General features: G+C 35.7%; 1 protein-coding gene across 3 annotated transcripts; it reads right to left on the bottom strand.

Moving 5' to 3' along the window:
• Window positions 1-892: 892 nt before the first annotated feature.
• LOC110022508 lies at window positions 893-11,155 on the bottom strand. Of its 3 annotated transcripts, none has more exons than XM_020721481.1 (6): window positions 10,309-11,155; window positions 6,481-6,520; window positions 6,234-6,394; window positions 4,885-5,604; window positions 3,255-3,520; window positions 2,967-3,084 (listed from the first exon to the last, which is right to left on the bottom strand). In XM_020721481.1, exons 1-6 carry the CDS (start codon window positions 10,513-10,515, stop codon window positions 3,042-3,044), a joined length of 1,437 nt encoding a protein of 478 aa, XP_020577140.1. In that variant the 5' UTR covers window positions 10,516-11,155; the 3' UTR covers window positions 2,967-3,041. The 3 variants fall into 3 exon arrangements, with proteins under 3 accessions (XP_020577141.1, XP_020577140.1, XP_020577139.1); XM_020721480.1 differs by having other exon boundaries at window positions 2,968-3,160; XM_020721482.1 differs by lacking the exons at window positions 2,967-3,084; window positions 3,255-3,520 and adding an exon at window positions 893-1,345.
• Window positions 11,156-13,919: the final 2,764 nt, after the last annotated feature.

Here is a 13,919-nt window from a genome sequence, read left to right as displayed (position 1 = left end):
TTATAATGGTTTCAAAAAACTATTATTATTATTTTAAATTCGAATTCTATATGAGGCCGGAAAGAAAAGAAAAGAAAAGTCTTCATTTCTTATCATATACATTCGGATAATTATTGACTATAAATTGAGCATAAACTCAGGGCCTGTTTGGGGCAGCTTATTTAATGCGGTGGCATTTTGAAAACACATCTGATATGTTTGGATAATTACGTTTTGGCAGCTTATGCGTTTTCAAAACTCAAAAAATAGCATTTTCACACCACAGTGGCAGCTTATTGACAACGGTTTGATTTTTCTGAAAAAAATAAAAATTTATAATGACGACCGCACCTAGCTTATCAGCAGATTATTTTTAATCAACTTATCAACAGATTATTCAATAAGCTACAACTGCCCCAAAGAGACTCTCAATTAAATATTTACACAAAAAATAATTTAAATTGTCACATATCGGATTCAAATTTAAAATCTTTATCCTAATAAGTAGAAACAATGAAACCCAGTAATTCTGAGAGATATTTAAGTATCATATATTATAAACAAATATATTTACACATATATCCCCAATTTTCATATATTTACATCTAAAACCTAACTTTTACTCTTTTTTTAACAATTATATCATCTAAATCTTTCATACAACATAAAAAAAAAACTATCATTTTATCTTATAAAAAAACTATCATATTATGTTCATGCATAGGTAAGGTGGCATATATATGTAAAAAATTGAAGTATGGGCGTTAAGACATGTAAATGCATGGATATTGAGTGGTTTGTATGTACATCTTCATAAAAAAATATCCCAAATTTAATTTTCATTTTTAGTTTTACATTTATTTATAAAAATTACAGAGATTTCAGAATTTCGCTCAACATAATAACTTGCCTGTCTAAACTATTAATAATAATATATTTCTTCTGCATAATTATAAAAAATCATGATGTCCAAGTTACATTTCTAGAGCTCTGTAGCCTATATGTACATGCTGCAGAACTTAAAAAAAGGCACAAATAATAAGAAATTATGTACTGAAAACAATTTCGAAAGGCTTATAGTTTATGCATGCGCACAAAGCAACCATTACCTAAGAGGTGATCTGGTGCCAAAACCCAGACCTGAAAAAAACTTCTGCATCCACTGCAAAATGCTCTTTGTTGATAAATATTTTGAAAATTTTTCTTGAGAATTTTCTTCAGCCAAAACATCATCAGATTTTGCCATCTCATCACCATTGTCGTCGTCGTCACTATCGTCACCACCACCATCACCATTTTGAATCTGTAAGGAACTCGCATTTTCTTTCTCCAACAGGTTTTCTGTTGGCAACTCCAGTTCTCCATGCTTTTCCAAGAAGCAAGAAGAACAATATATTTGTTAGGATCAGCAATGAATCTTTAGGCACAGTATTATATAACCATAAGTAATAGCTTAGAGGAAAAGCAAAGGGCAATTACAAATTTTGTTGTATCATCCTATCAGCTTCTAACGCCGGCTATGTGATTCTCATAACTTCTTAATTTTGTACTCTGCAAGAACTGATCTTCTTCATATGTAGGTAAACAGACACATAATTTAAAGATTTTGATTTCAGGTAATGAAACTATAAATCAAAATTATTTGGTGTATATCAAAAATGTGTTGGCAGTTAGCATTGATCTCAAAGATATTCAATTGCCCAGAAGGGAAGAGTAATTCGAGCCAGCCATTACTAGAAAGCCGATCCGATGTGATGGCCTACTATCTAGTAGAGCCGATCCAAGGAAAGATCCAATTCCACAGTGTCTCTAACTATCTCAGGGACTCCTAAAGGCTCCTCACTAGGGATGAAGGGTGGATAGCCAAACTAGATTAGCTGACTGATCCATGCCGACCAAGCTCAACCAACCGAGCTCATACATGTGAAATACCAAAATTAAGCAAGGGCAAAAATGTATTATCATCGTTATAATATTTCCTATATAAATAGGAGAATCTTTTTATGAATAAGACATGACGGATTACTATTCATTTTCTCTCTGTCTCTTTCTATCACTCTCTATCTCTCCTTATTCATGCTCTATTCCTTGGGTGTGACTCACGGACAAATCATAGTTTGACATTCAAAAACAAAAAGAAGGCTACAGTTATTTCCCCTGGATCAATTGGATTGTTAAAAGAGTTCAACTCAAGGAAATCCCCATCAGTAGGTTGGCAAAAGGGAAATGATCACTTCAACGCACATAAGAAAAATTATTGACTATAAATTGAGCATAAACTCAGGGCCCGTTTGGAGCAGCTTATTTGGTGCGGTAGCGTTTTGTAAATGCATCTGACCTGTTTGGATAAACTGCATTTTGACAGCTTATGTATTTCAAAACTTAAAAAACAGCGTTTTCACACCGCATTTTTCTAGGTGCGGTGGCAGCTTAATGACAACAGTCTGGCTTTTTCGAAAAATAAAAATTTGTAATAGTCACCGCACTTAACTTATCAGCAGATTATTTTTAATCAACAAATTTTTCAGCTACATATTTACACAAAATAATTTAAATTATCACATATCCGATTCAAATTTAAAATCTTTATCCTAAAAAGTAGAAACAATGAAACCCAGTAATTCTGAGAGATATTTTAAGTATGATATATTATAAACAAATATATTTAAACATATATCCCCAATTCTTATATATTTACATCTAACACCTAACTTTTACTCTTTTTTTTTACAATTATATCATCTAAATCTTTCATACAACTTAAAAAAAAACTATCATTTTATCTTATAAAAAGAGAGAATTATGTTCATGCATAGGTAAGGTGGCATATATATGTAAAAAATTGAAGTATGGGCGTTAAGACATGTAAATGCATGGATATTGAGTGGTTTGTATGCACATCTTCATTAAAAATATTCCAAATTTAATTTTCATTTTTTGTTTTACATATATTTATAAGAACTACAGAGATTTCAGAATTTCGCCCAACATAATAACTTGCCTGTCTAAATTATAGCAACTGATCTGCCAATGTCAGCTCCATCGTCCAGCGAACACTTTCATCACGCTTGACTCCAATTTATACATAATAATAAAATATATCTTCTGCATAATTATAAAAAATCATGATGTCCAAGTTACATTTCTAGAGCTCTGTAGCCTACATGTACATGCTGCAGAACTTAAGAAAAAAAGGCACAAATAATAAGAAATTATGTACTGAAAACAATTACGAAAGGCTTATAGTTTATGCATGCGCACAAAGCAACCATTACCTAAGAGGTGATCTGGTGCCAAAACCCAGACCTGAAAAAAACTTCTGCATCCACTGCAAAATGCTCTTTGTTGATAAATATTTTGAAAATTTTTCTTGAGAATTTTCTTCAGCCAAAACATCATCAGATTTTGCCATCCCATTATCATCATCATCGTCGTCATTGTCATTATTATCGTCAACACCACCATCACCATTTTGTATCTCCAAGGAACTCGCATTTTCTTTCTCCAGCAGGTTTTCTGTTGGCAACTCCAGTTCTCCATGCTTTTCCAAGAAGCAAGAAGAACAAGGAATTGTTAGGATCGGCAATGAATCTCTAGACACAGTATTATATAACCGTAAGTAATAGCATAGAGGAAAAGCAAAGGGTAATTACAAATTTTGTTGTATCATACTATCAGCTTCTAAACCCGGCTATGTGATCCTCATAACTTCTTAATTTTGTACTTTGCAATAACGGATCTTCTTCATATGTAGGTAAACAGATACATAATTTAAAGTTTTTGACTTGAGGGAATGAAACTATAAATCAAAATTAATTGGTGTATGTCAAAAATGTGTTAGGAGTTAGCATTGATCTTAAAGAGATTCAATTAACCAAAAGGGAAGAGTACAATGAAGGTTGACCTAATGTCAGGAGATCATGAGGCCCACTTGATCAGCTGAGCAAAGTCATACAAGCCAAGCCGACAAGACCAAAACCAAAAGAACCACAAGACGGACAAGAGATGATTGAATGATCCAAGCACGAACCATTCAGTCAGAAATGAGACAAATAAGCATTCGAGACAACTGTTACTAGAAAGTCGATCTGATATGATGGCCTACCATCCAGTAGAGCCGAATCAAGGAAAGGGCCAACTCTGCAATGTCTCTAACCATCCTAGGGACTCTCAAATGCTCCTCCTCACTACGGATAAAGGCCAGACTAGATTAGTTGATTGACCCATGCCGACCAAGCTCAACCAACCGAGCCGATCCTGCGACTGAAGCTAGGTAAAACTTAGCCTACTGGATTAGAAAGCAACCAGGCGATAAGCTCATAGATGTGAAATACCAAAAATAAACAAAGCAAAAAATGTAATATCATCATTATACTATTTCCTCTATAAATAAGAGAATCATTTTATGAATAAGAAAAGGCGGATTACTGTTCATTTTCTCTTTATCTTTTTCTGTTACTCTCTCTCTCTCTCTGTATTCATGCTCTATTCCTTGGCTGTGACTCATGGACAAACTATAATTCAACATTCAGAAATAGTAAGAAGGGAGTTGAACTCAAGAAAATCCCCATTAGTAGGTTGGCAAAAGGGAAATGACCACTTCAACACACATAAGAAGCATCATTACAATTTAGGAAACGATTCAGATTCATACATACCACTCAATACTCATGTATTTACATATCTAACACCTGAACTTCAATTTTTACATAAATGGCACCCTACTTGTGCATGAGAATGTCTGTTTCACTTTTTAAAAGTTAAAATAATTGTAATTTTGATGTGATATGAAAGATTTGAATCATATAAATGTAAAAAAGCAAAGATATGTATATAAATTTGTGAGGCATGTAAGAAAATGTACCTACAATTTAAAACAACAGCCTCATCAAATTAAATACATACCTGCAACAGGTTGCATTCGACACTTTTCTCCGGCTCCGATAGATGGTTATAAGCCAAACCCGGAACCAGCACAGAACCTTCAAGACTCTTTGACATCTCTTCATGATTCATGCTTTGATTCTCCTCCAACATATCCATCTGGTTCAAGCCATTTGCAGCTTTTTCATGGATTCCACTACTGCTTTTGGTGGAGATTCCTTCTTCTACCTTGTTCAGGTCATTTGAAGCTTTTTCATGGCTTCCAGATTTGTTTTCGAAGGAAATCCCTTCTTCCACCTTTTCCAAGTTATCTACAACTCTCTCATTGGGGTCAGTGTTGCTTTCTGAGGAAAGAGCTTCTGCAGATTTTTCATGGATTCCACTACTGCTTTTGGTGGAGATTCCTTCTTCTAACTTGTTCAGGTCATTTGAAACTTTTTCATGGCTTTCAGATTTGTTTTCAAAGGAAATCCCTTCTTTCACGTTTTCCAAGTTATTTACAACTCTCTCATCGGGGTCAGCGTTGCTTTCTGAGGAAAGCCATTCTGCAACTGGAACCATTGTAAGCTCCTCTTCCATTATAGTGAGCTTCTGTGGATCTTCCCAGTTGTCCCAAATAATGATGGTCCTTTCAGTCTCCCAAACCTCCAACCTCCTGTCAGGGTCAGGTTGCCAAATGACCAGCCCTAATAAACTTCTAAGAATAAATTTGAACTGGATAATCTTCCCAACAGGTAGATCCTAATTAGCAAAACAGTGAATTTAGTGCGCGAAATAATTAACAGCATACCTTTTCTCTTTTTTTTATATTTCATTTGCATTATGTTTATAGAAGTCCCTCAAGAGTACTGTACAACCAAAAATATTAAGAAGTCTTAAAAATAAGTTTTATATACATACATGTAGATCTGAGTTTTAGGAAACAGTAAGATAGGAAGATAGGCATGAAAAAGATAAAACAAAAGAGTTAATAACTCATATGCCACTGAAGAAAAAGAAGGTAAAATGAGGATTTATTAAAAAGACATGTATTAAGGGTATTTCTAAGGACAACAAAAATGATAAAGTTTTAAATGTTTTAAAAAAAAGGGGAGACTGACTTTGTTTTTAGGGGCATTTACATACATACCACCTCATTGTGTTTACATATCTAACATCTAAACTTTGCTTTTTAAATTTATACCACCCAAATCTTTTATACCACATTAAAAACACCACCATTTTAACATTTAAAATGTGAAATGCATCTTTGTATACATAGGTAAGGTGATCCGTATGTAAAAATTGAAGTTTAGGTGTTATGTAAATATATAAAAATTGAGTGTTATGTATTTAAATCTTCTTAAAAAAAAAACCTTTCTTGCCCTCACCAGCTCAGCTGTCCAGACATGGCCATCAGACCAATCCAAAGGAACTGCATTTGTTGGATCCCATGAACCAAACAATGGGTCGTCTCCAACTAGAAGATATTGCTCACCAAATTGACATTGTCTCTGCAAAATGAACTTCACATGGGCTGTTTTGGATTGATCTGGAAGCAGCATGAAATGCAAAATCTTACAGTACAACTAAGTAACAAATAGGCGAACAAACACAAACTTACATTTTATCACTTACAGGATTTGGTCTCGCCGGAATAAGCAGATTCTATGGCTGCCTGCAGGAATGAAAAGTAAGAAACCAGCATTATTTCTCAATTTCTATGATTCTAAATGTTCAAAAAAATACCATTCTGTAATACTTCAAATGCTTTTGCAAGATTAGGAAGTGCTTAGATTGTTTGTTGCATTTACCCATTTGCTTTGTAAATTAAAAAAGAGAACATAATATGGTCAAATTATTATTTTTTTTTTTTGAAATGAATGGTCTTCTCATCATCATCAACAGTATTATCCTAACTATTTACGACTGGCTCTATGAATTCTCATCCATCATTCATCACAATTGAAGACTGCATGGGATGTTAAATTTATTTTGTGCTAAATTTTTTTGCATAATTTCTATCTATGTTACCTTAATCCAACTAATTATTCTTCCTAACATGACATTAATTTTATCTTCCGTAGTGGTGCATTACATGCCCAATCCATGCAAGTTGATTTCAACAGTCTTATTCGATAGATAATATTCTCACCAACCTGCTTAACATAATAATTATTTATTAATATATTATTTTTTACTTTTATCAAATATTCATCTCACCATTCTTATTTTTGTAATGCTTATTGGCTACTAATGATTTTTTTAGCTTCTAGTATTAAGATTCATACAACATAGCCCAACTAGCTAAAGTTTCATGAAATTTATATTTTAAGTCTCCATCATATTTTCTTCTTATTATTTATATAAAGCATTTCTACATTTTAAACATTCAGCATTACCTCTTAGAAATTATAACTCATTCGTTCACTTTTTTCTTTTGTAATATTATTAACATATTTGAACCAATGTATCATTTTATCGTATTAATAATCGATAATTATTAACATCACACCTACAAAAATTAGCATATTATACCATCATTTTAAAGCATCATCTTAAACAATTTATCTCATGAGAATGCTCAACATTATTTTGATATTCTACTTATTTAAGGTCAAGAATGCACCAAGGTATCTCATCTTAAACATCCTTTGTAAAAAGGTTCATAGCTAATTAAACAAACTTCAAAACTTCAATGCTAATGCTTGAAGTCATTTTATTAAATTTAGAAAACTCTTTGATCATTTTTATCTACTTAATAACTAACTTTTCATAATACATTTTTTAATATCTAGATATACATTTGGCATAAACATTTTTCTCCCAAATGCGCCAACTTAATTCTCTTGATGCTCTAATATATGACTTCAACAAAAACAAAAAAAGAAAAAAAACAAAAAATAAATTGCTTGTGGGACCAAACACACCCTAAATGATATAAGTTTATAGTCAAAAGGGTCATCCCATTGAAATAATTCCAACGACAACAAAACTGTCAAAATTTGAGCGCATTTAGATATTGAACCACCCAAGCTAAAACTTAACTAAAATGGTTCTTCATATATCCTTCCTTTCCGGGTATAGGACAAGTGCAAATGAAAAGGAGGTAGTTGTCATGCTTTATTCATCCTATCATGTGGATAAGGGCTGCTAGACTGGTCCCCAAGAAAATTCTCTCTACATGAGAAATGGATCCATGGTGTCCAAAGGAGGAAAAAATATTATGTCCGGAGTTCGGACGCGAGCTGCGCCTGGAAAACAAATGTGATACAACGAAGGTCTGAGCTCCCGCTCCGCCTCGTTGTATCGTCCGTTGTCCGGACACAGATCTGCGTCTGAACTCCGAACGTAATATTATTTGCCAAACGAGAGGAGGCAAATACTCTTTAGCAAGTTTCACTTGAAAAGCACCAAACATTATAGATTTGCTAAATCCTCTAAAAGTGTCCATTTAGCAATTCATTTGTGACATTATATCACTCTCATGAAGATGAAAACTTTGATACAAAAAATGACAACATACCACTATTGACCATTAAAAAATAATGATATAATAATAAAAAGAAAATGCTCGGGGTCTATAACTACTCCCGCTCCTCCATGTTTTCTTGTACAAAATGTCAAAAGTCCCGCTCCATTCGTTCTAAGACGAAATCATGAAATTTTGACTGGGTACATCAGGTTAGAGATTTCCCATAGTAGCAACATATTACATCTGATTGGTATAAAGCCTTATGTTATCTAAAGTCGACTTAAATTTGTCTCCTTAAGCAAATATTCACCCCAGATCTACAAGGGTCCCTTGGACGACGCATCACATGGTTATCAGCAAATATCATTCAATCAAGTTGGGTCAACTACCTTCTCTGAGTAAGTAGATCAAAGACCATGATGACCCGGGACGACGAAACCATGAAATTTTAACCATGTTCGCCATCGTGCCCCACACCATCTTCTTTAAGCTCCAATTAATAAATTTTACAATTTAAAACATATGTATGTTGCTACTTATATTGATTATTCAGTGTTAAATGACTAACATTAATCGAAAGTGTTCTCCTGGAAGAGGTAATTAACCATAGGGATTTGCCCCTATGAGAAACCTTTAATCTTATATCAAAAAGTCATCATAAAATAAGGGCAAAATCTCTAGGTAGTGTCTCATCTACTACTTCATATGTTTTCCGAAAATTTAACTTTCAAAGCTCTCTAAACAACAACAAAATGTGAGAGTTTAGGGCGTCGAAATTTTTGGAGCCCATAACCTCTATCATTTTTTAGTATACTAAATTTAATCAATAGACTTTCCAACATTATTTTGATTAGTCCACTCATTGAAATTTAATCACATTAGAGAGCTATAAAAAGATATATTTATTTGATGATTGAAGACTTCCTCTATTATGGTTCCCTCCACACCACTGTTGTTGACCATTGATCGATCACCTGCCTAAATGTTGCCAATACAAGAAAATCATATTAGCCCAAAGGCAAGATAATCCTTTGATGATTGCATTTTTTTTTTTTTTTGGATTCCACATTCAAGAATGCTGCTCCATCGCCCAACATATATTGTCATGATCATATCCAATTCATGGTTCCAATGATCTTGGATTTTCTCTGCGCCGCCAATTCCAGATCATCCGATCCACCTCCTTTTAATCAAAAGGAGCGCCCCAATTGCATGCAGAGGTTCTCTGCCTTCATGTGTTCAATTCACCCATGTCCATGAGAAGGTTTGTTTTGTTCACCTCCAATCTCAAAAGAACTTTCATTCATTTGATCTCTATTCTTTCAAAAAGGGTACTACCTTGATTGCCTCAATCACCCACCAAACTTTGAACCTTTTAATCCCACTTTCTTTAAGGAGAGGCAGTTTTTCAACTACTTTCAATTTCCCATCGACCCTTGATGTTCAATCTCATCTTCCCTCACGAGGAACACTATCCTGATGACATCTATTGTCCTCTGATTTTAGGTCACTGAATCCCCTCTTTTCTTAGGAGAGGGGTTGCTCCAACCTCCATCAGACTTATGTTAAACTCAGTCAATCCCTCTTTCCTATAAAAGAGGATTTTTTTCAACTTTCTTTCATCACTACACATTGTAAAACCTCCAAATTAACTTCATCGCAGCCTCTAATTAAAAACTGATTTCTCAATCCTTAGTGGCCTTAATAACCTTCATATGCTTTATGAGTTCTTCTTTTCTGCCTATTCCTGTGGAGTTCTATGACGTGGTGTCATCTGAGCTCCAAAAATTAGAAAAAAAAAAAAAATCTCGTTCAAGGGATAGATTACCTTATAGAATCTAAGCAAACTAAACTGAGTTAGAAAACAAAGTTGTACAAGAACGAATCGATACCAAGAATTTCAACAAACAAAATGCAGAACGCAGAAAACCTAGGAAGAAGATTCAGATCACACATTGAAATAAGAAAAAAAAGACGAGAGGACTCCTTGCCTTAGGTACTCTATGCAGCAGCAGGGGCAGCCTTTTCTCAAAGGAAACAGACGGTAAGCCTGCGACATCGATCACTCTGGGAAATGGGATGCAGGAAAACCAGGGGAAGCTCGAGGGTGCAGGCCGGCGCGGAGAAAGCGAAGTAGAGCAGCCGCGACTTATTGCCCTCGGTAAGGATGCGGATAAATGGATCATGAGCGAATCCATCTCAACAATCTCTGTTTCTGTTAATTCAAGAAGCAAGCGGAAGCGATTCGAGTTTCTCGAGCTGCGAGAGGTAGAGAGAGTTTGCCCCTTCTTTTGGCAGATTGGATTGGGAAAGCATTGGCGGAAGCTGTGCGGAGATCGACTTCCCGGAGAGAAATTAGGGGTTTTTACCCAGACAACAAATAAAAGTTCAATATTTACCTGCACAGCAGAATTTTTTTTTTTTTTTTTTTTTTTTTTTTTTTTTTTTAACTGCACGGCACACTTCCAACGCCGTCTCTTCTCGTTCTCTCTCTCCCGAATAGGAACCGAAGCAGAGTATGGTAGGTTTCTTCATATTCATCATTCTCACCGGCTACGTCGTCTCCATCTTCCCACCCGCTACAAGCAACAGTAACTCCATCCATTCAGGCAAATCGTCATGCACGTTCACCCCATTGCAAGACCCCTACACCGCCGTCGACCTCCAAAGGTCGCAGCTTTTCCCACGATGGCCTTTCTACATCTACCTTGCCGGAGCCATGCTTCTGTCTTCTCGTGAACAGCGCTCGTCAGCTCCTCTCCGGCCACTCTTGCAAAGCAGCTACAAATGCTACAAATGGTTAATTATATTTTTGGGAGACCCACAAATCCTCTTGATAAAAGATGTTTTGATTATATTATCACGAATCATATGATGGTTATTACATATGGAAATACATTGATGTTTTCAAAGTTCTCGTTAAGTTATAGGACATAGAGTGAGTCTCTCGTGTCCTTAATGAGTAACACCTTGCGTTATACAGAGCGTACAAAATAACCAAGATCATCTTGATGGAGATATCCCTATATGTCAGAAGCCATCGGGCCATCAGAGCAGAGAATGAATCACTATATCCCAGGCGGGCAACAGCTCATCGACAATCGGATCCCGGGAAGAACCAGAAGTAGAGGCAGGCTCGACTCAGGTGGTCTTGGCCCTTTTTGTCAAGCCAATAAGGAGCGGACTGGGTGGCTGAGAGGTGAGCAAGACCACACTAATTGACAGAGGACCAGACCATTGCAAGGTGGCCGGTTGAGCGGATCGACGAGCCGAAGTACTAGTGGCCTCAGTTCTTTCGGAGGATCCGACATGCTTCTTTCCTCTGCTTTTTCCTTGCATCAATCAAATGAGATCAATCAATATTGGTAACTTCACAAGTCACCATGTTTTGAATAACGACCATGGTTTTAGAAATTGAGGTTATAAATTTTGCAACCCTGGCGTCAGCCAAAGTAGAGGCAACGACATCAAGGGACGAACCTTCTAAAATAATACCGTCAATGAGATTACTTACTATCTGATGAAGTTTCCGCTTTTGTTGCTTTGTGGCCAGCTTTTCCCTTACTTCATTTGCCTGAGTGGCCTCAATAGCATCTAAGACTAGCTATAAATCTCGGGCCATCTCACCCTTTAACACCTGGGTTACCATTTTCTTGACAGTATATTAAGGAACCGAGAGCTGCCGCCCATTCACCATCGCCTCGGCGGCATGCAGATCTTTCGAAAGGGACTTCAGTTTGTATCCCTCGACATCCACCGATTTTGTCAGAATTCCTCAATCACTGGAGCATGAACCAACCACAAATTGTTTCCTTCAGTCTTTTATTTTGTTTTCAACTCTAAGCAGTGGGAGTTTCTTTTTAGCCAAAAACATAACAAAACCCTCTTTGTCTTTGATTGAGTAGAACTAGTTGAACAAGTTGGTCGATCAGGGGATGTCTTCTCGGTGACAATAAATGAAGAAGGTCATGATCGCAACAATGGAGTTCGACAACACTTATGCCGGAATAACCCCATATTTATTGAAAACGCTCCGAAGCTCGGATCACAAGGGCAGTCAGAGGTCATAATTGAATTGTTCCCGGTAAAAAGAGTAGATCAGTGCCAACGTCATTCATCACGCACACCGAGTCTGACACTCTTCGAAGCATGATACTGTCATTAAAAACATATCACCTATGTATTTATGTCACGTCTCCCGCTGTCGAGGTCGAGGCTTCAACAGTGACGTAGGAGGCGAAGAGAGTGGGAGAATACTTTTGAGCCATCATATCACTGAGAAAGGAAACAACTGAAAGACAAAAAGAAGGGAAAAGAAACAAAAGCTGTAGAGAAGAAAATCAGAAAGCGTAAAGAGTAAAAAACACGCCATTGCTCGATTTATAAGGCAGACACATAAATCAAATAATGATAAGTGTTATACAAAACATTATTTCAAATTTATTTTAATATTATTTTATTGCAAATAACATGATTAGAGAGTACGAAGAAAAAAATTATAAAGGAATCTTTCTCTGCTTCAACTTAGACATAGCCTTTATGAAGCATTTTTCAAAAGACCAACTCTTCCCCAAAACATCTGCTCCATCCGACCGACCTCTCGATGAAATCTATTCAAAACCGTCGACTCGTCGATAAGCCCTAACTCAACGTGCACATTGTTCATGGAACTTTGAAGTGAATCAATTTCCCCCTCCAGCCTAATAATATCGGTTGACTGATCCACCCCGGTGATTATCACGATTTATATAAATCATGGTAAAGGCACAAAAAGCTTGATCTGCTCCGTAGCAAATTGAGTGAGTTCTTAAAATTAGGTATAATTGCTCACTGAGGTTTCTCAAGCAAGTATATAAATCGTTTCAGTAATATAGGGCTCTATTAAGTCCAGAATATCGATCCCATCGAGAATGGGAGGTAGATAGTTCCTAAAGTGAAGTTCTAGTCTATTAATTTCATGTCCTAGTTTGGAATGTCGCTAGAGGTGGTTTTTATAACAACTACCCCTAAGTTAAGATTTTATGACTAAATTAAACATATCTAGATCAATTGATTAGGTGGAATTCAAAATTGATAAAAGTACTTTTCTCATGTGATTTACTGGGTAGATTGTAGATATGACTACTAAGAATTGTAATTTATGTAGTGACAAATAGAAGCATAAATCTATTTACCCTCTGTCGAGCGTGTAAATAAGTATTGTTCAAGTTTGGTTCTTGCTTCCGACTGTCACCCTAGGAACTCCAAGTTCAAACCCTATCAACAAATCTCCCATATTTGCATTGCCTCATGACTACTTCGCCATAGCCTATTGAACAATGTGAATATTCTTGTCGTTTCGCCACCTCTCTTCCGAGTCCTAATGCACAACTAATTTTAACAAGTTATATGGCCAGTATGACACGTAAATGAAGCCTATTAGAATAATCATCACATTTAAATAAGAAAAACCAATTCCTTAGCATTCAACATTCTACAAGTTCTGCTTAATAATCACAATAGAAAAGTGTGGGAATTCTACTCATAAAGCACGTTTAAAACCACATAAAACTTCATTGAATCAAAGCAAATTCATTAAATATGTTCTTAAAATCATGTACAA

This window comes from Phalaenopsis equestris, unplaced genomic scaffold (assembly GCF_001263595.1).
Source record: "Phalaenopsis equestris unplaced genomic scaffold, ASM126359v1 Scaffold000194, whole genome shotgun sequence".
In the NCBI taxonomy this organism is placed as follows: Eukaryota; Viridiplantae; Streptophyta; class Magnoliopsida; order Asparagales; family Orchidaceae; genus Phalaenopsis; species Phalaenopsis equestris.
The sequence above is the reverse complement of the archived record's forward strand: the minus strand, read 5'-3'. Positions and strand labels throughout refer to the sequence as shown.